The following is a 23,784-nucleotide window of genomic DNA, read 5'->3' as shown; positions in this document are numbered from 1 at the left end:
ACTTTATAATAGACTTGAAAAAATATGATCTAATTTTATCCCATACTAATACTAATAATTATAAAATTATTTCTAATTATATTTATCTATTAGCTTTACAATATGATTATGATATTTAGTTATATGAAATTTTATTACTTATTGCTTTTAATATAAATTTAAAATTTAAAATTATTCTTCCTCCTTACGATATGCTATTTTATTGCAAAATTGAAACTTAATTCTTAATATAATGATAGAAAATAAAAATTCAATTAATAATTTACAACAATTGTCCTATATTTTATCCAATAATAATAGATTTTCCTTCATATTTTTATCAAATTTAAAAAATTTAAATTTAAATTCAAATCTTGAAAATCATTTAAAAAATATTATTACAAAAAATTATTTAAAAAAATCATTTTAATTATTTCATAAATAAAATAGATCCTAAATCCGTATTAGATATTCTAAATAAAGAAAATAAAAATACTGTTACTAATAAAGATGCCGGTTTACAATATCTTCTTCCTATGCTAAATTATAATTGTTTATACTATTGCGGTTGATCAAAAGATGAATTGTTTAATTATATTTTTTATACTCAAAATATTTCCATAATAATTCAAAAATTATATAATGAATCTAAAGAATATTATCTTAATACTAATGGTATGAATACTGTATTAATGATGCTAGGATTTATTTATCTTTGAAATAAAGATTTTACTTATTTATTCTCTCTAGAATTGTTAAATTCAGACATAAATAAAGACTGAATTGATTCAATTAAACCAGGTATTGTCTCTATGTTAGGTATATCTTATTCTAATCAATTAGATAGTAATAATATTATTAATGAATTCTTCTCTAACTATTTAGATGATGAAAATATCGCTTTATTTAATACATTTTTAAGTATTATTAATGTAAATATAGGAACTTGTACAAATTATTTTGATGAAAAATTAATAAATTTATCTAATTCTACTAATATAATAACTTCTACAATGTCTTTTATCTCTTTAAGCTTTATTTATTGTAATTCTAATAATGATATTATCGGAAATTTAATTCTAAATTAGTTATATAATAAAATAGATTCTTATAAAATATCTTTTAATGTAATAAAATTAAGAGAAAAATTGTCTGTAACTACTTATGAAGAAAATAATTCTAATTTTTTTAATATAATAAATCTTTGTATCTCATTAGGTATCCTTTATATAGGAAGTAAAGAAAAAGGTGATGTTATAATTCAGTCAATAGAAGCTATAGATTGTATAGATGAAGTTAAAATTACTATGAAAATAATTTTAAGTATGTTTATATATACAGGTTCTTGTAATTTAGAATATATTAATTGATACTTAAAGATTTTGTCTTATGTTTCTATAGAAGAAAATAATAAAAGTTTATTTATTTATTATTAGAAATATTTATCTGTTATTGGCTTAAGCTTATTAGCAATAGGTAATAATATTGTCTCTACTTCTATAACAGAAATATTAGAAAATATTTTAGAAACAAATATTAATTGAAAAAATATAGATTTATTTTCAAATAATAATAATAAAGTTTATAATAATAATCCCGCAATACCTTACGCTTATGCTCTATTAAATATTTCAAATCCAGATATTAAAATAATAGATATAATGAAAAGTTTAATAAGTAAAGACTCAAATATTCCAACTGTAATTTCTACAATATTAAGTTTAGGAATAATTGGTTGTGGAACTTAGAACAGTAAAATATTAAAATATTTAGGAAATATTAAATTATAGTATTATGGTGATCTTAATATACAAGATACATTAGACTCTTGAGTTAGATTAAGTCAAGGTTTAGTTAATTTAGGTGTAGGAACATTAAGTTTAAATATTATCTCTAATTAGAATTTAAATTATAACAGTATTAGTACATTAGTTTATCTTATTTGTTCACCTACAGTATTATTTAATGTAGAATAGTATAGTACTAATAATAAAGACAATAATTTATTCTTTAATATGGGTCTATTAGCTAATTGTATAAGTCCTAGTTGATTACTATTATTAGATGGAGAAAAACATATTAATAGTACAGAGGAAGAAATATATAAAGAATATGATGTTAATATAGGAAAGAATATTGATATACATTCTCAAATAGGATTATAGAAAGAAATTATAACATGTATATAGAAATATTAGACGCCTGTATTACTAAAGAGAAATGATAAAGCAGAATTAATAGAAGGAGAAGTTTATGATGATATAATGGAAGGAATTATTATAATTAAATAAAGATTACTTATTAAACACAAATGTATAATAAAATGATTGAAGAAAAGAATGAAGACCCTTTTATTAAAGTAAAAGAATTATTATAGAAGAATACATCATAGATATCTATAGATTTTGAGTATTATAAAAGGAATAAAGATGTTAAATCTAGGGATAAATTAGAGAAAAACATTGAATTAATTAATAAAATAATGGAATAGATCAACAATATGTTGATTAATATAAGAAAAAATAGAGAAAAGTTTAAGCATATAACAGATGAGGTATTAAAAGAGAGGGAGCAATATTGTAATAAGATAAAAATGATAATAAATAATATAGTATAGTATTTAAAGAAAAATAATTTAGAAAACAAGACAGAAATTTCAGGTAATAAAAATAATTTAATATCATCATAGTATAAGTCTGAAATATAGAAAATGGATGAAGAAGAAACTTTAGATAATATTTAGTATAATTTAAATAAATTAAATTAGTTAAGTAGTAATATTGGAAATGAATTAAATGAATAGGAATAGTTAATAGGAGAATTTGGAGATGAAATAGAGAAAAGAAATGAGTCTATGATGAATATGAATTAGACTATGGAGAATGTATTTGGAACATCGGATAGATCTACAGTTTGTACTATAATATTATTTATAATAGTAATTATATTTTTAATTAATGCATTATTAAAATAAAGAATTTTTAATTAATTATTTTTTCTTATTATACTTCTAATTTTATTTCATCTTTATGTTTTATATATGTGAGAAGATCTATATTATCATTAAGAGTAGATTGAGACTATTCACCCATGAAATAGAAGCAAGGAAGAGAAGAAATATAAGATTTAGGATTTTTAATAGTTATAAGAGAATTATCTTCTTTTAGAATAAATATTTCTTTTATTTCATATTCATTAGCATGTAATAATTTTGTTAAGTTTTCCATATCTGCTCTATCAGTATTAGTATTTCTTATATGTTTAAATTTTCTTCTAAATCCAGAAGTTTGATTAGAAGTTATGGACAAATTTTTATATTTATCTTTTAATTTTTTTTCTATATCTTTTTTTGAAAGCATTAAAAAAATTTTTGATATTTTTAATTTAAATTTATGTTAAATTAGAATAAAGATAAATGAAAAAAAGAAGAAGAAGTTGAGGATATGATTAAGAATGTAAGGAATGTAACAGAAAATATAAATAATGAAGGATAGATGCACAATGAGTTATTGGATGTTATCTGTAAGGATATATATGGAATAGAATAGAATTTATTTTTTATAAATCATACAGCAATGGAAAACATATAGCATATATCTAGAAATTATAAGTTAACTGTTATAGTATGATTATTTGTATTATTTATAATTATGTATATTTTAAAGAAACTTATTTTATAAGCCTTTATTTTTTAAAGGTTAATATTAAAAGAAGAAAATTTTCTTTTATTTTTTAGAATTTTGTTTGGAAGTATGAGTATATATTACTATTAATTAATAAATTAGATTAATTAAATGAACTGTTAATGATAGAGGGATAATAAAGACAAATATTATATTAAGAATTTGTTTATCTAAATGATTTTTTATTTTATATAGAATGAATGAAACAATGAATCATTTAATGGTTAGAATATATTTTATTTTTTTATTTTTTAATAGTAATAGATACAACAGTGAAATATATAATAAAGAAAATGAAAGTATTGTATTTATGTAAGATGATTCTAATGAGCTATTTATAAAAAAAATATTTGAATCATAATATATGAAGAATGATAATTGTATTAAGAAAATTATATTTCAATATATAATATACATTTAAATAAAAATTTATTTTAGTGTTTCTATAACATAAAAGTTAAAATAAATGTAGAATAACAATTTACAAGTAGAAATATATAAGAAAATATTTGATCATTGTTTATATTAGGAAAAAGATAATAAAATAAATGGAAGTAATATTAGTAAAAGATTAAATAATATTAGAAGTGTTGTTAATTATAAGAAAATAAATGTAGTTGAAGGACATATTGGTTGTGTTAATACTACAAGATGAAGTAAAGATGGAAATTATTTAATTACAGGATCGGATGATTGATATATTAATATATATAGAGCAGGAGATATGGATAAAGAAAAAGTTATGTATAGTGGACATATATTATCTGGACATATGGGAAATATATTTTATTCTAATTTTTTACCTGATAGTAATAATAATAAAATAATATCATCAGCTGCAGATGGAAGAGTTATTTATTAGGATATAAATAATCCGGAATTTAAAAATATAAATAAAGAACATAAAGGATTTGTTCATGGATTATCTATAGTTGATAGAAATATTGTATTGAGTTCATGTGATGATGGATTAGTTAAATTATTTGATTTAAGAACTAGAGAATGATGTTAGGAGAATACTGACAATACTATAATAACAAGAAAAGAAACTATAAATGCTATAGATGTTAATCCTGTTAATAATAATTTATTTGTTATAGGAGGAGCTAATATTTATTTAAGAATATATGATAGAAGATATCTTAAATATAATGAAGGAATAGAAAGATTAGCTCCAAAAGAATTATTTAATAATATGAAAGAGTCATTATATTTTTTATACCCATTTTTATTTTGTTCTACAGGAGTAAGATATAGTAAAGATGGAAGACAATTAATTTCTACATATTCTGGAAATAAAATTTATTTATTTAATATGAGTAATTGATAGTAGGATAATTATATAGAAGAAGTTACAAGTGAATGTTAGTGATATGCTGGACATTATAGTTTTTAGACTGTTAAAGGAGTTAATTTTTTAGGAGATAATGATGAGTATATTATATCAGGATCAGATGAAGGATGTATTTTTATATGAAATAAGAAAAGAGGATATATAGAGAATATATTAAAAGGAGGAGATAGATAGATAACTAATACAGTAACGCCTAATCCTAAGTATCCATTAATGGTAAGTTCAGGTTTAGATGATACTATAAAAGTATGACAATAGGACATATATACTAAGAATTGTATAAAAGATAATTAGAGAATTTTATCTAGTAATATACATTTGTTAATGGAAAGTCATGCGAGTACAGATTCATTATTATGAAGATTTATTATACCAAGAAATTTTTAAATATTATAAATTTTATTTTTTTAAAATTATTTTTTTAAATATTTTTTTTTAAATATTTTTTTAAATATTTTTTTAAATTTTTAAATTTTTAAATAAATAATATTCGGACTAAATTAAAAAAAATAAGGAATTAATTTAAGTTATACATAAAATAAAAAAAAAAAAAAATGAAAATTGAAATAGAGAAAACTATGGAAGTATATAATCATTGTATATGTATGGAAGTTGAGAGAAAATTATCGTATAACAAAATAAATGAAATAAGTGGACATATGAGTTATATAAATTCATTAGAGTGGAGTATAGATGGAGAATATTTAATATCAGGATCTAATGATTCGATTATTAATATATATAATGTAAATGAGATATATAATAATAGTAAGTATGAGAAGAGTATGGATTCAAGACATAATGGATCATTATTATATGTTAATTTTTTACCAAGTATAGATTATAGTAAGATAATATCATCGGGAACAGATTATTCTATTATATATCATGATTTAAATAAAGGGGAGAAAATTATTAGTTAGTAGCATAATGATTTTATATATAATTTATCTATAGTAGATAACAATTTAATATTAAGTGGAGGAAAAGATGGAAAGATAAAGTTAATTGATTTAAGAACAGATTGAGTTAATAAGGACAATCTTATAGGAGAGATTGATATATAGATACATGCGATAGATGTTAATCCTATTAACAAGAATTTATTTATGATGGGAGGAGAAGGAAGTAATTTATATATGTATGATATAAGATAGTTTAAAAAAGTATCTAAATTTTCACCTATTAATGAGAGTATTTATAATTCATGTACGGGAATAAAGTATACTAAAGATGGATAGTAGATAGTTGCTTCTTATTAGGGGGGTAAAATATTTTTATTTGAAAAGGATGTTTAGCCTATATAGTATTATGCGGGACATAAGAATTTTACATTTATGAGGAAATTTAATTTTTTAGGAAAGAATGATGAGTATATTATATCAGGATCAGATGAAGGATGTATTTTTATATGGAATAAGAAAGAGGGATATATAGAATATATTATTTAGAATGGAGATAATAAGAAAGTAACAAATGCAGTATCACCAAATCCTGTTTATCCGATAATAGGAAGTTCAGGATTAGGTAAATATATTAATATATGGAAGAAGGAAGAGAAAAATAACAATTTTTGGATGGAAGAAAATGAGAATATAATAAAATAGAATATCGGAATAAGTAAATAAATTATTTATTTTAAATGTAGAATTGAAATGATATAATTTAAGTAATATTTTACATAAAATAATTCTTTTATTCCTATTAGTATTAGGATAATGGAATATATTCAGCATAATATATAGAATTTATATATGAAATTTATATTACAAACAGAGTCATTGCTATCAGATATTTCATTAATAGAGCATAATAAAAATTTTCCTAATTTTTTTTGAGATTCTATTGAGAGTCCTGTTCAGAGTAATTTTTTATAATATATTTCAAATGTATTATATTTTCACATGGAGAAAAAGCTATAAAGATATTGAAATGAAAAGCTAAAGAAAAGGAAGAAATTAAACATACTTGTTAGAGATATTGTTACATTTTGTTTTATGATTGCGAGTAATGAAACTATTGTTAGTATAAATGTAAATAGGAAGTATATTGAAAGATTTAATGCTACGTCTCTGAAATGTAATATAGTTGATACTTCAGTATCTATTGTATTTTTTCTAGAACATTTTTGCAGGATCTATAGCGACTAAAAATAAGAATAAAGAAGTGAGTAAATATTTTACTGAATTAATAATGTTACTTATTACTAATATTCTTTTAAGATAAGATAATCTATAGTAAGTCATAAAAATAAATTAGTTTGTGTTAATTAATATAAAAATTAATTATTATAATTTTTAAATTTTGTAGAAAAGGATAATATTTTATATTTATATTATTTTATGGATTTAAAAAAATATCCGATGTTTTTAAAAATATTCGGATATTTTTGTAAGTTAAAATTAGTAAATGAAGTGAAGTGAAAAAAATGATATAAAAATGTATGTCTGATTAGTATTATTTATAGGAATTAGTTGTTAGGAATTAGTTGTTTAGTTAAAACCCGATTTATTAGAATTCAAGTTAGGTAAGGAGAGTAAAAAGTTGAGTTTAGAAATAACACCAGGACCATAGAAAGGAGAGGTGTTTAATGTTACAGTAGAAGTTCATGATTCTACACATGTTAGTATAGGGGGAAATAAGGTATTTAATTTGACACCAGGAATGTTTTCATCAAGTAAGAAGGTAGTTAAAGAGATATAGATTAAGTATGATGGGAGATCAGAGCCTACTAAGGGACATATAAGAGTTACAGTAAAGAATAAGGAAGTTGTTATTACTAAAGAGATAAGTTTTATTATAGAAAAGGTAGAGATTGAATAGATGCATCCTATTATAGAGAAGAAGGAGATTGACATTTAGATAGGGGGAGAAGGTAAATTAAAGATAAGATGAGATAGGAAATTACCGGCTGATTTTTTATATAAAATAGAGGTTCATCCTGAAGGATGTATAATATTTAAGAATAATAATATAAAGTTTATTAAGGGGAAGACAGAATTCGAATTATTAATAACAGCTAAGGGAAGTAAATGTTAGATTGACGATGTTATAGATTTAAATTTAAGATCATAGAATAAGGAGTGATATCCTGATATGGAGGATATAAAGGTAAAGATTATGATAGCAGAGAAGATATAGTTAGTAGGATTAAAGATTTTAAATAATAAGAATAAGACAGTAACTTATAACAAGAAATATGAATTTGAAATTGGTTTAAGTAGAAAATTAGATCCTAGATTTGGAGATGATAGTTTATTAAAGATTAAGATAATGGATGAGAGAGATTTAATAGTATTTACTCCATCATATTTACAATGAACACCTAAAAGTGATATTAAATAGAGATGTAAATTTGAATTAGCTAGTAGTAAAGATGCGGAGAGTAAATTAACATTTAAATTTGAGGTAGAAACTGGAGATTAGGAGAGATATATAATGCCATCTGAGTTTTAGATAATTATTGTGGAGTAGTAGAGAGAATATATTTAGAGTAGGGGACCAGGAACAGTTAGGGGAGCATTTAAAATTAGTTTAAATATTTCTAGTTGTCCTAAGGGGCCAAATAAGAATGGATTAATTGGAGTTAGAATTAATGTGAGTAATGGGAAGGCAGATCCTAATTTAGTTTTATGAACATAGTCATTTGATATCAAGAAGCCGGGTTCATATTGTTTAAATAAATTTGTAGATAGATATGTTACTATAACACCGCATGATTCAGCAACAGATGTTAGTATAGATTTTGATTTGTAGGGAAATAATAAGGATAATTATGATCCACCAACAGCATTATCTATTGAGGTAACGAAGAGTTAGGTATCATCATTTGGATTTTTTGAATAGTTATAGGATATAATATCAAAGGATTATTATTTAGGGGAAGAGAGTGAGAGGATAGAAGTATTTACGGATGATTATCCTGCTAAACAAGTAGAATTAATACCATATGCTAAGGGAATAGATTTTAATCCTGACAAGGTTGTATTTGATAGTGATACTAAGAGGGATAGTATGACATTTACTATAACAGCATAGTGTCCAGGAAAGATTATTGTTATATTTAATATAGGAACAACAGATTTTGCATTAAAATAGGCTATGGTTACGCCTGAGGAATGAGAGATTAATGTAATATTAAGGGATGGAGAGAAAATTCCGGATGAATGTAAAATAGATTAGGATGATGAAGAAGAGAAAAAGAAAGAGGATATGAGAGAATTAATTTCTATAAAGAAGTATGAAAAGCATGAGGAAGAATAGTTGGGGGTATTTAGGAGAATATATAAGAAAATTTTAAATTTTATTGAAGGAAAGGACAATATGATATTGATATTGTTAGTTATCATTATAATTTTATTAAGTGTATTTATGTATAGATATTTTAAAGGAGAAAAGGATAATAGTAATAAAAGAAAGGGTGATTATTTTGATCCATATAATAACAATTGAAACAATAAAGACGACGACGATGGATGGAATTATTATGATGATAAAGCTTATTAATAAGAACAATATATAAGTAAATAATAATTATTTTACATAAAAAAAATAATGAATAACATTAAATTATTAGTGATATTAAGAATGTAGTTAAATAGTAATAGTATAATAAAGACAGATAGAGAAATTAACAACAATGGATACATGATAAATACAATGAGAATAATAATTATTTTAATAGCTTTTTTTGGATTTATATGATTTTTATATTTAAATTTAAGATAAATATTATAAAAATAATTATTGTGTAATAAATAAAAACACTTATAAGTTATAATATAATTAAGATTTTTATATTAATTATATTCTTTTAGATTAATCATTTATATAAAGAAAATATTAAATATAAGATCTCTAAGATTTAATTCATAGATTAACAAATGAAATTTTAAAAATCTTATATTTAATTTTTTCTTTCTTTTCTTTTTTGTTTGTGTTTTTAATTATTTTATAAAAAAAATCTTTAACTAACTAATTAATTATTAAATTTTATTCGATGTAAAATTCTTATAAAACTTCCAGGTGATTTTTTAGTTACATGTACATGAAGTTTTCTTCATAAGTATGTAAAATAAGCGTAATTTCTTTCTAATATTGGTTGACCAGAATTTATATTAAATTCATTATATGATTTATCTAATATTTCAAAGTATATAATTGTAATTTCTTCTATTGAAATGAATGAATATTTTTTATCTAATATAATTGGCTAATCTGTTTTTATAAAGGCGGTATCTTTTGTTCTCAATCATTTTTCTATTGGGGTTATGTCTATATCATTATCTATTGTTGGGGGAACATTACCATATTTTTTTAGTATTTTTCCATTTTTATCTAATTCTAAAATAAAAATTGCTTCATTGTTATTAATTAAGTCTTGTAATTCATTATCATTTATTTTCATTTCCATTTGTGTAAATATTCCATATTTAAATTTTAAATTCGTTTTAAATAACGTTAGACTTATTTATTCTTTTAGATTAATCATTTATATAAAGAAAATATTAAATATAAGATCTCTAAGATTTAATTCATAGATTAAACAAATGAAATTTTAAAAATCTTATATTTAATTTTTTCTTTCTTTTCTTTTTTGCTTGTGTTTTTAATTATTTTATAAAAAAATCTTTAATTAATTAGTTACTTACAACATAATTTGTTTAAAATTGCAATAAAACTTCCAGGTGATTTTTTTAGTTATGTATATAAAAACTTTTTCTAACATTGTATACAAATAAGCGTAATTTCTTTCTAATATTTTTGGACCACTATTTTTATTAAATTCATTACATGATTTAGTTAATACTTCAAAGTATATGACTGCAATATCTTCTATTGAAATGAATGAATATTTTTTTATCTAATACAATTGGCTAATCTGTTTTTATAAAAAGCAGCATCAGATGTTTTTAATCATTTATCCATTGAACTTATATCTATATCATTATCTATTGTTGGGGAACATCCCCATATTTTTTTAGTATTTTTCCATTTTCATCTAATTCTAAAACAAAAATAGCATCACCATTATCAATTAAGGTTTGTATATCTTTTCATTTATTTTCATTTTATTTGTGTTAATATTCCATATTTAATATGTTAATTATATTATATATATTATTTATTTATTTTTTAAAATATATTATTTATATAAAGAAAATGATAGATATAGGATCTTTAAGATTTAATTCATAAATTAAACAAATGAAATTTTAAAAATCTTATATTTAATTTTTTTTTTCTTTCTTTTTTTGCTTGTGTTTTTAATTATTTTATAAAAAAATCTTTAATTAATTAGTTACTTACAACATAATTTGTTTAAAATTGCAATAAAACTTCCAGGTGATTTTTTAGTTATGTATATAAAAACTTTTTTCTAACATTGTATACAAATAGCGTAATTTCTTTCTAATATTTTTGGACCACTATTTTTATTAAATTCATTACATGATTTAGTTAATACTTCAAAGTATATGACTGCAATATCTTCTATTGAAATGAATGAATATTTTTTATCTAATACAATTGGCTAATCTGTTTTTATAAAAGCAGCATCAGATGTTTTTAATCATTTATCCATTGAACTTATATCTATATCATTATCTATTGTTGGGGGAACATCCCCATATTTTTTTAGTATTTTTCCATTTTCATCTACTTCTAAAACAAAAATAGCATCACCATTATCAATTAAAGGTTGTATATCTTTTTCATTTACTTTCATTTTTATTTGTGTTAATATTCCATAATTAATATGTTAATTATATGTATATATATTATTTATTTATTTTTGAAAATATATTATTTATACAAAGAAAATGATAGATATAGGATCTTTAAGATTTAATTCATAAAAATAATAACAAATGAAATTTTAAAGATCTTATATCTATCATTTTCTTTATTAAATAATTTTTTTATTTTTATTTGTGTTACTAAATTACGTAATTATTTTTTAAAAATAATACATAAATAATTAATTAATTATCTTTTTAAATCATTAATATAATAAATACATAAAATTAAAACAATGAAAGAAGAATTTATAAATTGAATATGATATCCAGATCATGATTATATATGAATACCTGTAAAAGTAATTACACCACCAATGAATAATAATAAAGGAAAATTATTAGATATAAACAATCATGAATTAACTTGTTCAGAAAATGAATTTAAAACATATTTACCTGTTATCGATACTACTATAAATTAGGAATTTAGAGATTTAATAGGATTAAGAGAATTAACAGAAGGTGCATTATTACATTAGATTAGAAAATAGTATTTAAAAGATTTAATATATATTAATATAGGTTCTATTAACTTATCAATAAATCCTTTTTTTGATATTTCAAATTTATATATGGATGAAATAAAATAGAAATATATAGATTGATGTATATATAATAGATCAGAAAAAATAGATGAACCTCATTTATATCAAATAGGTGCATATTCTTATAAATGATTATTCGATAAAAAAACAAATTAGAGTATTGTAATAAGTGGAGAAAGTGGTGCTGGTAAAACAATTGCTACTATAAAATTATTTGAATTTTATTCTTATATTAATCAAAAATCAATAAATAGTATAAATAATGAAGATAGTTTAGAAGAAAAAATACTTCAAACTTAGCCTATATTAGAAGCATTCGGTAATGCTAAAACTTTAAGAAATAATAATAGTTCTAGATTTGGTAAATGAACTTAGATATTATTTGATTAGTCTAAAAGAACAGCTACAGGTTCCGAAATAATTACATATTTATTAGAAAAACCAAGAGTTGTATTTCAAGATGAAGGTGAAAGAAATTTTCATATTTTTTATCAATTAATTCAAGGATTAGATAATGATTTAAAAAATAAATTTAATGTAAAAAATTTAGAAGATTATAATTATTTAAAACATAAAAACTGTATGAAAGTAGAAAATATTGATGATGTTAAAGATTTTAAAAATGTTCTTAATTGTTTTTCAAAATTAGGTTTTGAATAGAATAAAATTAATAATATTTTAAAATTATTAGTTTCTATATTAGAATTAGGAAATTTAGAAATTGTTAATATTAGCGATGAAAATGAATCCGCTATTATAAAAAATGAATCTTTATTAGATAATATTTCATCTAAATGAAATATAGATAAAGAAAGTCTTCAAAATATTATAATTAAAAGAAAAATGGTCATAGGAAAAGAAGTAAAATATATTTCTTGTAGTGAAAAAGTAAGTAATTCTTCAAGAGATTCTATCGCTAAATTCTTATATCAAAAATTATTTGATTATATAAATATTCAAATAAATAAAAAATTAGAATTAAAATCAACTGATAAAAAATTATTAAAAATTGGTATATTAGATATATTCGGATTTGAAAGTTTTAGAGAAAATCATTTCTCCCAATTCTGTATTAATCTAACAAATGAAAAATTACAAAGATTCTTTAATAAATTTTTATTTGAATTAGAACAATAGGAATATTCAAAAGAAGGAATAGATATTAGTACTATTGATTTTGTTGATAATTAGAAATGTCTTGATCTAATAGAAAGTCAAAAAGGTCCTAGTATAATTAATACTATAAATGAAGTCTGTATTCTTCCCTCTAATACAGATAAAAATCTTTTAGAAACCATAAAATCAAATTTTAAAAATAATCAATTCGCTATATTTGATATAAAACAACAAGATGATTTCGGTATTAAACATTACGCAGATGATGTATTCTATAATAAAGAAGGTTTTTTAGACTCTAATAAAGATAAATTAACAGAAAATATCCTAGAAGGTTTAAATCAAGCTAAAGATGAATTAATACTAGAATTATTTAAAGAAGATTTACAAAATATAAACATCCTATCAAAAAATAAATCTAAAAAATAGACTCTTCTAAATTCATTCAGAAAATCCCTAGAAAAATTAGATAATGATCTTCAAATAACAGAACCCTCCTTCATAAGATGCATAAAACCTAATGATGAAAAAACTCCCCATAACTACAATAGCCATAAAGTATTACAACAACTTAAAAATTCCGGACTTTTTGATGCAATAAAAATAAGACAAAAAGGTTTCTCCCAAAGAAGATCATTCGATGAATTCGTAAAAAGATACCTATACTTCCTATGAGATAATAATTATTATAAACAAAAAGAATTGTTAAAAAATGAAAATTATAAAGATTTAATAAATAATATAATAAATAAACAAAAAGAAAATATTAATATAAAAAATATAGAAATAGGAAAAACTAAAATATTCTTTAGAGAAGACATTATTCGAAATATTCGAAAAATATAGAGTAGAATGCCTAAATAAAATAATAGATAAAATGAAAATTGTAATCCATATAATTCAAGCCATAATGCTATTCAATAAAAGAAAAAATAATTATAAAAAATTGAAAAAATTAGTTAATTTTGTTGTACATATAATGCTATACTCTAAAAAAAGAATAGAAAAACAAAAAGAATTAAAAGAACTTTTAGAAAAACAAAAAGCCGAATAGTTATTATTAGAAAAACAAAAAGCCGAAGAAGAAGAATCTAATAAAAAAATAGAAATAAAAGAAATAAAAGAAGAAGAAGAATCAATAAATGATATAATAAAAGAAGAAGAACCAATAAAAGAAGAAGAAAAAGAAGAAATAATACTTTCAGATAAAACAAACTTAAAACAAGAAGAAAAGAAATCTCCTAATAAAAAAATTATTTCAAAAGAACTTTATAATAAAAATCAATTTTACGGAAAAAATCTTTTTACTATAATTAATAAAAGTCAATATATACTTGATATCAGAAATGATATTCATACTAATCTAATTAATGAACAATGCTCATTAAAATATTCAATTCAAAATGAAATAAAAGAATTTAATATTTTAAAAAATAAATATAAAAAATTAAAAGAAAATCTTCAAAAAGAATTTTTTATTTTAAAATCTTGATCTTTATTATTACAAAACTTAAAATCTTTTAATAATCAAAATAATAATAATAAAGAAAAAATAAATTCAAATTTTATATTTGATATAAATTCAAAAATATTTAAAAATTATTTAAATTCTTTTAATCTTAAAATTCAAAAAATATTGAAATTATATAATCATGTTTTCTCTTATAATACTATTCAAAATAATATAAATAATATAGAAAAATATCATACTCTTGTCTTAAAATTAATTAATAATATTAATAACTTCATATCAGAACAAGATATTCTTTCTATATATGAAAAATCTGATCCTTTCCTACTAATTAAAAATATTTATCTAATAGAAAATGAAAAAATTATATTATTAAAAAATGTTAAAGATCATATTAAAATTATTAATAAATATAATAATCTATTAATTAATAGTAGATTAAATATAGTTCGTAAATTATTTAAAAATATAAAAAATTATTTATCTAATAATAATAAAAAAGAAAAAGAAGAAAATATTATCTTAGATTTTAATAATTTAAATACTGATTATACTGATGAATCTTTTCTTAATAAAAATAAATTAATTGAACTATTGTTTTCTTATAATATATATAATAATCTAATAAAAATAATTATAAATAATAATGAAAATACTTATAATATCTCAATAAATAAAGTAGGATATCTCTTTATCCATGAATTAAAACATAAATATAAATTAAAACATACTAAATTAACTTCAGATTCTAATAATTTAAAATTTATTATAAATTCTTTCAGAACTTATACTGGTAATAATTGACTCATTACATCTGATTTTAAATCTGAAAATATAAAATTAGAATTAATATGTAACGATCTTGATGATTATAATAATTTAAATTAGATTCTAAATGTTGGTGTAAATAATTTTTTTTAAATTTTGTTAATAAATATCCTTAATAATTGATATTTTTAAAAAACTCCTAAAATTGATATTTTTATAATATGAAAAAACAAAGTAAATATAATAAATATAAAAAAGTAAAACAACACGTTAAAAAATCAGCTAATAATTTTAGAAATGATGATAGAAAATATAATAATAATAATAATAGAAGATCAAATAATAAACAAGTTATTCCTCATAATTATAAAGGAATTTTTATCTCTACTTCTAATAATAATAAAACTTTATGCACCTTAAATTATAATAAATCTGTTAGTGTATACGGTGAAAAATTCATAAAAATAATTAAAGCTGATAAATCTACTGATGAATATAGATTGTGAAATCCATATAGATCTAAAATAGGCGCTTCTATCCTCCTAGGTTTAAAAAATTTTGGTATTAAACCATCCTCTAAAATACTCTATCTAGGTGCTGCTTCAGGTACTACTGTCTCCCATATCTCTGATATATTATATACAGATCCTGAAAATAAAGGAATAATTTTTGCAGTAGAATTTAGTCAAAGAAGCGGTAGAGAATTAGTTCAATTGTCAATGTCAAGAAGAAATATTATCCCTATAATAGAAGATGCAAGAAAACCTCAAAATTATAGATTTCTTATAGATCAAGTAGATATAGTATTCGCTGATATATCTCAATCTGATCAAACTAAAATATCTATTAATAATAGCTTATTTTTCCTAAAACATAATGGCTTATTATTAATCTCCTGTAAAGCATTATGTATAAAATCTACTTCTGAACCTTCCGTCATTTATAAAGAACAAATGAAAATATTAGAAGATAATAATTTTCAACCTTTAGAATTACTTGATATGTCCTTATATCATAGAGGTCATGCAATGATAGTCAGTAGATACATAGGAAATTAATTAATTAATTATCACTTTCTTCTTCTTCATCTAAACGCTACATTATTTCTCCCTATATTTCACTATAAATCTTGTAATCTTCTCCCTCTTCCTATATTTTCTTCATATAAAAACTTGTCTTATCTAATAAAATTCTATACATAGAAATTTTATAAGTAATGAAAAAAAATATTAAAAATAATAAAATAGATAATAAAAATAATTGATACTAATAAGTAGATGTTATTAATGTTGCTATCTATAAAGCATTTGTTTTTCCCGTATTATCTACATTAAACTATACAGATAATATTCCCGTATTTTCTATTGATAATTTCTTAAATGTTAATGTTAACTAATTCATATCCTTAGAAACATATGTACATTCACATTGAATTGCTTTTTTTCTTCCATCCTTACATAAAAATCAATTATCATAAGGATAAATACTAAATCCAGATCCTCTTATAGGAATATTATTTGCTTCATTTAACTAAATACCTAAATCTGACTATACTATATTTAATTTTTTCTAAAATGCGAATTCTAAATTTAAATAACATTTATATTTTTCATTTTCACAATTAATTATTAAACAAATAGGTCCCTATTTTTCAGGTATATTAATAGAAGAAATTCCTCTACATGTTCCATTATGTGTCTCATTTGAACTACATATTATTCCCTATTCATTCACTGATCTTTTATTATTTAATTTCTTTCATTCAATAATATCAATATCCTATAAACATTTTTCTCCATATAAAAAACTTAAAGAATATTTATCATTGTACTCCTTATTAATACTATATTGTAACTATATAAAATACTTTAAATATATTAAAGATCTTGAACCACATATAAATTTTATTTTCTATTCTGGTTTAATAATTATTTCATAATTATTTAAAGAACAATTTGGTAAATCTATTGTAATAAATTTTATCTAAAAAATTAAAATTAAAAAAATCATTTTAAAATAAAATAAAAATTTTAAAGCACTAAAAATTAATTAAAATAATTTTTCAATTAAATTATTATAAATATCACGTATAAATAATAACTACTATATACTAATACCTTTTTTATTTTTTAAAATATTTTCTATTATAAATAATTTATTATTTTTTAAATAAACTATAACATTTAATATACCTTTAAGTATACATTTTTCTTCATTATTATAATCTTGTAATCATATATCTTCTTCTGTTAATCCAAAAGTAAAAGAATAAAAATTTAAAAAAAAAAAATATGTTCTGATAATAAATATTTTATTCCATAAAATATTAAATCTATTATATTTCCATCTTTTGTATAAATATCTATATTAACTATAAATTTATTTTTTAAATTTTCATCTAAAATTTGTTTTATTATTAATCCAAAAGATATATCAAAATTAATTTTTTTAGAAAAATTTATTATTAAATCTTCATTATTATCTTTTTTTGTTATTATTAATTCGAATAATATAAAAGTTTGATAATTATTATGTAATAAAATAATTTTATTTTCATTTATTTTATTAATACTATAATCTCTCTAAGAAATAATTTTTCTTAAATCCTATCTCTAATTATTTCTTATTAAATTATTATTGTACTATCTCTTAAATAATTTTAATATATGCATAATTTTATATTATTTTGTGTTATTATACAGAAAAATATATTATTATTTATTATTATACGATTACTTAAATAACACAAACATAATAAAAAAAGTATTTTAAAAATAACATTAATATTAACCTATATAAGAATATATTTGAATAATAATGATAAAAATTTAATAAAACATAATAATAATTATATTTCAAAAAAATAATTTTATTTAACTTTAATAACATTACTTTTATAATAACATAAAAATTAAAATAAAAAGATAATGATTTTACTTCTACTATTAATCCAAAATATTTTTACAAATAGTCAAGAAAAAATTTTTATAACTAGTTCATTTATTAAATTCATTATTGTTTTATTATTAGTTGTTTCTCTTCTTAGTTTATTATTGTTTTTATATGCATGATATAATAATATATCATTAGAAGAAATTAAAAGTCTTATTTTAGGCACTACATTAGAAGAAGATAGTGAATATAGTCAAATGAATCATGAAAATATTACTAATTAATTATTTAAATTTTTTAGATAATATTTTTTTATGTATTTTCGGATATATATAATTCTTATATAAAATAATTATAATTAACATACACAACTTACATAAAATTATATGTTGTTTCTTGTTTATCTTTTTTTATTCATTAAATGTTCTATAGATGACCATGATAGAATAGGTGATGCAATAAAATTCTTTAGATTTTTCTTCATGGGAATGATCTTAATTATTATAGTAGCAGGTTTAATATCAGTAATTTATTGTTGATTTATTGGTAGAGGTGTAGTAGACGTAATAAGAGAAATAAAAACACCTGCTACATAGATTTAGCCAAATTAGGAAAATTTAATGTAGCAATAGTAGCCATATAATAACGAGTAGAATTAGTCAGATAATAATTAGCATCCAAATTGAGCAGATTATAATCAAAACTAGAATTAGAATTAGAATACTCCTAATCAATATAATCAAAATAATTAGCCTAAACAAAATTAGCCTAATTAGCCTAATAACCTTAATCAAAATGATCCTAATTAGAATAAACAAAATGATGAATAGAATATAGAACAAAAAAATTTTAAAAAAAAAAAATTGTTTAAAAGTGCTAAAAATTTATTGAATTAATTTTAGAGAAATTCATAAATAAAATTATTTATTATGTCTTATAGTAACTTCGAATTTCTATTTAACAAAATCTCTTGCTTCTTCTACTTTTATTCTATGTCTATTACCAATCTTAGATCTTCTACTCTTTCTTTTTTGTATTCTATATCCTCTTCTCTTTAATACTACATAAATTCTCATACCAAAAATTCCTATCATAGGATCATATTTTATTCCTAAATCTATATGTTCTTTTATTCCTAAACCAAAATTACCATCTTTTTCTGAAAAAGATGCATGCTCTAGTTCAAAATCTTTAGTAGCAAGTGCTTTATATAAAATATCATAAGCTTTCTATCCTCTAACAGTAATATAAGTTGAAATTTTTTGATTTCTTCTTATATTAAAATTTTTAAGAGTATATTTTGCCTTTCCATATAATGGTGTTTGGCCTGTTAATTCTTCTAATATTTTGTATGCTTTTGTTAATTGATCAGTCTAATCACCAATACAAATATTTAAACATACTTTATCTATTATAATTTCTTTCATAGGATTTTCTTTATTCATTTTTGATATTTTTATTTTTTTACTTAAATTTTATAAAAATGAAAAATATTTATGAACAATTTATTGTAAAAAATCAAATTGTATATATTAAATTAGTATTTGTAGAACCATATTTTAAAACAATATATTTTAAAACATAGAAAATTGTATTTGGTAATGATAAAAAAATCTTATAGTTGTTATGATATAATTCATCTATTTATGGAGATAAATATTTAGAATATATAAAATTAGACAGTGAAAAAACTATTTTATTTTATATAGAATATGATGAAAAAATAGGAATATATAAAATTATTAATAAAAAAGATGAAATAATTTCTTTAGATATGTATAATATAAAAAAAGATCAAAGTATGATAATTCCTTCTTAGACATTAATAAAAGTTGATAATATAATGTTTTATTTTTTATTACCAACAATTCATAATGGAAATATGAAAGGAATAAAAGTTGTATTAAATGAAATTTCTATACCAAATATTTTTAATATAAAATAGCATAAGATTATATTTTATCATATAGTAAAAAAAGGAATTTTTAATATAACAAATAGTGAAACATTATAGAAAGAACATGGCATTAAATTATAGTAGATAGAATTATGATAGTTAACATGATATTATGTAAGAATATTATTAAATAAAGCTAAAGAAAAAGAATATTTAATATTAGAAAATATTTTATATTTATGTTGTTTATCTCATGTTAATGAAGAATTTTTTAATGTTAAAAAAATTTATTATATTTTGAAAATGAATTAAAAGAAATTGAAGAAGTAGAAATTATAATAAAGAAAATAATTGTATTATTTACTATTAATTTTATGGAATTATTTGAATATAATAATAATTAGGATAACGTTAAAGATATTATTAATAATATAAAGTAGAATGGAATAGAAGAGTGAAAAGAAGAATATGAAATTATAGGAAATATATTTTTGACATTAATAGAATAGAGAAAAAATAAAAGAAAATTTATTAATTATTAGAATGAAGGAATTAATTTTATATAGAGAGAAAAATATTATGATGAAGAAATAAAAAATAATAAAAAGCCTGTTTTAATATAGGGATGAAATAAGAAAACTCGATTAATATTAGTTAAAGCTATATTATGATATGGTCATTTTAAAAAAATAGAAGAATTATAGAAAATTAGAAATAATTTTAATAGTATTGCTTATAAATCAAATGAAGAAATAGAATTAGAAATATAGAATATAATAAATATATGTAAAAATTTTACTAATGAATGTGCAAGTATTAAATAGTATTGTTTTAATAAGACTATAGTATAGAAAATATTAAATAAGATAGAATTATTTGAATGTATTAAAAAATTTTTAGATTATTATGAAATATATACAGAAGAAGGAGAAAAAAATTTTTTAAATATTTTAGAAAAAGGATTTAAAAAAATTTATAATTTACCTTAGTGATGAAATTCTCATATTTATGATTATGAATTAATAAAAGGAGTATTAAAGCATGGATTAGATATAAATACATGATAGAGAATATCGGAAGATCATTAGTTTATATTTTTCAATGTGAATTAGAATTTCTATAGTGGAGAAATAAATACAGAAATATTAATAAAGAAAATTATGATTATATTAGAATTAAATAAAAATATAACAAAATTTAATATTCCAATGGAATTTAGATGATAATTATTTTAAATTTAAGTAAAAAATAGAATTAATTTATAGTTCATCTTCATTAAAATTATTTATTTGAGTATGCATTATGCAATCAGAGAAATGATTTTCAATATAAGAATATTCTTCTTTAGTTAATCATACTGAATGAAGATCTTTTTTATATTTTTTTCTTTGATATTCTGTATATTTTTTATTGATTTCACCATAATTATGTCTTAAAGGGAAAAGATGTTCTAATAGTTCTAATCTTCTTTCTTTACTGCACTATTTAAGATGAATTTCATAAGAAATATATTCATGCATTGAAGTTTCTTTTTTTCCTACTTTATAATTGAAAATTAAAAGAATAAAAAATAAGAGAAATAAAAAATACATAATTTAATAAAATCTTTTTTTATTTTTATCATATAAGTATCCGGAATACATTTTATCAACATCTTCTGTTTCTCTAAAAAAATCTATCATTTTCTCTTCTTTTTCTTACGGAGATAAAACTTTCTCATAATAAATCGTAATTAGTATCTACTTCTTCATTTTTTTTAACCATATATGTATTTCTATAAGAGAATACTAAATCATCTACTAATTTATATACATAACCATTTTGAATAACTAAATCATTTCTTAAAACTATTTTTTTTCATTTTGATTTTATTGAATCAAAATCTTGAAAATTATTTGTAAGTTTTAATTGACCGAAAACTAAATAAACATCTTTTAGAATAATCATAGCACTAAGGGGAGATTCTTGTATATTATTAGTTGGAGTACTAAAATAAACAAAAATTGAAGATTTATTTAATTTAGTAAAATTTTTAATAATAGAATATTTTTTAAATCTTATAATATATTCTTCGGTATCATCTCTTATTATATTAAATATAAATGATTGTTTATTATGTTGATTTACAAAATAATTTATGATAGGATTTGAACTATTTTTTTCAATCTATTCTGAATTAAGCTATAATTGTCATGTCTAATTATAAAATATATTATTATCTGAATAATTTAAATATTTTAATCCTTGTAACTATTTATTATTAATTTTTATTTTATGATAAACTGATTCAAAAAATTCTAAATTTTTTTTCTCTACTATATAAAAACAATTCAAATCAAATAAAGTATAAAGATATTAATGGAATATAAAATTTATTAATCAATAATCTATGTATTCCTAATATATTATACATAGCATATTGAAATTCTGCGGTTAAATTATAAGTTAATGAGCCACTAGTATATTTAATAAGTTCATATTCTCTAAAAATTTTAAATTTAGGAATAGTTTCTATAAAAACTATATTATTTTTTTTTAACATATCATATACTATATTAAGTAATATATTATATTTTATATCTATTAAATTATAATTTTTATCTTCTGGAATTTCGATTGCATTTAAAATAAAATAGAATATATAAATTATTATAAGTAAAGGAATCATAAATAAATATTTATTATTTTTTATGGTATTAAAAAAGATTTTTATGTAATATATAAAATCGAAGAATAAAAAAAATATTTTTTTAAAATAAAATTAATTTTATTAGAATTTATTAAGATTTAATTAATTTAATTTTTTATTAAAAAATACACCTTAATCAGGACTCGAACCTGAAACCTTCTGAGTAGAAACCAGAAGCTCTATCCAATTAAGCTATTAAGGCTTAATTATATTATTTAAAAATAAAAATATATGGAAATTAATTTATATAAAAATAAAATATTTTTAAATTTGTGAAAAATGAAATTTAATTTATATAAAAAATATCAAAAAGAAATAAACTTATTTGGGGTTGATGGATTAGAGAATATATCAGCAATATTAAAAGGTGATTATAATTTAATAAAAAATAACTATAAAAAAGAGATTTACTGTAGTGGAATAGAGTTTAATGGAAAATATTTATTAATAGATTTAATAGAGCAAATAGAAGAAATTCGATTAAATCATATTAGAAAATATTATTTTTATTTAAGAAATGAAAAATATGAAATATTACCAAATAAATGAAAATTAAAATTATATTCAGATATTATTTTATTATCACCATA

The 23,784-nt window shown here is 19.7% G+C and overlaps 3 protein-coding genes and 1 non-coding gene across 4 annotated transcripts; 2 read left to right on the top strand and 2 right to left on the bottom strand.

Moving 5' to 3' along the window:
* The first annotated feature begins 8,392 nt into the window (after positions 1–8,392).
* Positions 8,393–13,552, top strand: LOC125290190 (myosin-4-like). The gene is given in 3 exon segments (XM_048237120.1): positions 8,393–8,401; positions 12,752–12,898; positions 13,370–13,552. Coding segments are annotated over 3 exon segments (339 nt in total).
* A 2,291-nt stretch (positions 13,553–15,843) lies between these two features.
* LOC125290189 (rRNA 2'-O-methyltransferase fibrillarin-like) lies at positions 15,844–16,774 on the top strand. The gene is given in 2 exon segments (XM_048237118.1): positions 15,844–15,851; positions 16,048–16,774. Coding segments are annotated over 2 exon segments (735 nt in total).
* Positions 16,775–19,528: 2,754 nt separating this feature from the next.
* On the bottom strand, positions 19,529–20,074 carry LOC125290207 (60S ribosomal protein L11-like). The gene is given in 1 exon segment (XM_048237130.1): positions 19,529–20,074. A coding segment is annotated over 1 exon segment (525 nt). The 5' UTR covers positions 20,054–20,074.
* A 3,248-nt stretch (positions 20,075–23,322) lies between these two features.
* On the bottom strand, positions 23,323–23,396 carry trnar-ucu. The gene has a single exon. It is a non-coding gene; the product is annotated as a tRNA-Arg (tRNA).
* Between the last annotated feature and the right edge of the window lie 388 nt (positions 23,397–23,784).

This window comes from Alosa alosa, unplaced genomic scaffold (genome assembly GCF_017589495.1).
Source record: "Alosa alosa isolate M-15738 ecotype Scorff River unplaced genomic scaffold, AALO_Geno_1.1 AALO_1.0_unplaced_2, whole genome shotgun sequence".
Taxonomy (NCBI): Eukaryota; Metazoa; Chordata; class Actinopteri; order Clupeiformes; family Clupeidae; genus Alosa; species Alosa alosa.
The sequence above is the reverse complement of the archived record's forward strand: the minus strand, read 5'-3'. Positions and strand labels throughout refer to the sequence as shown.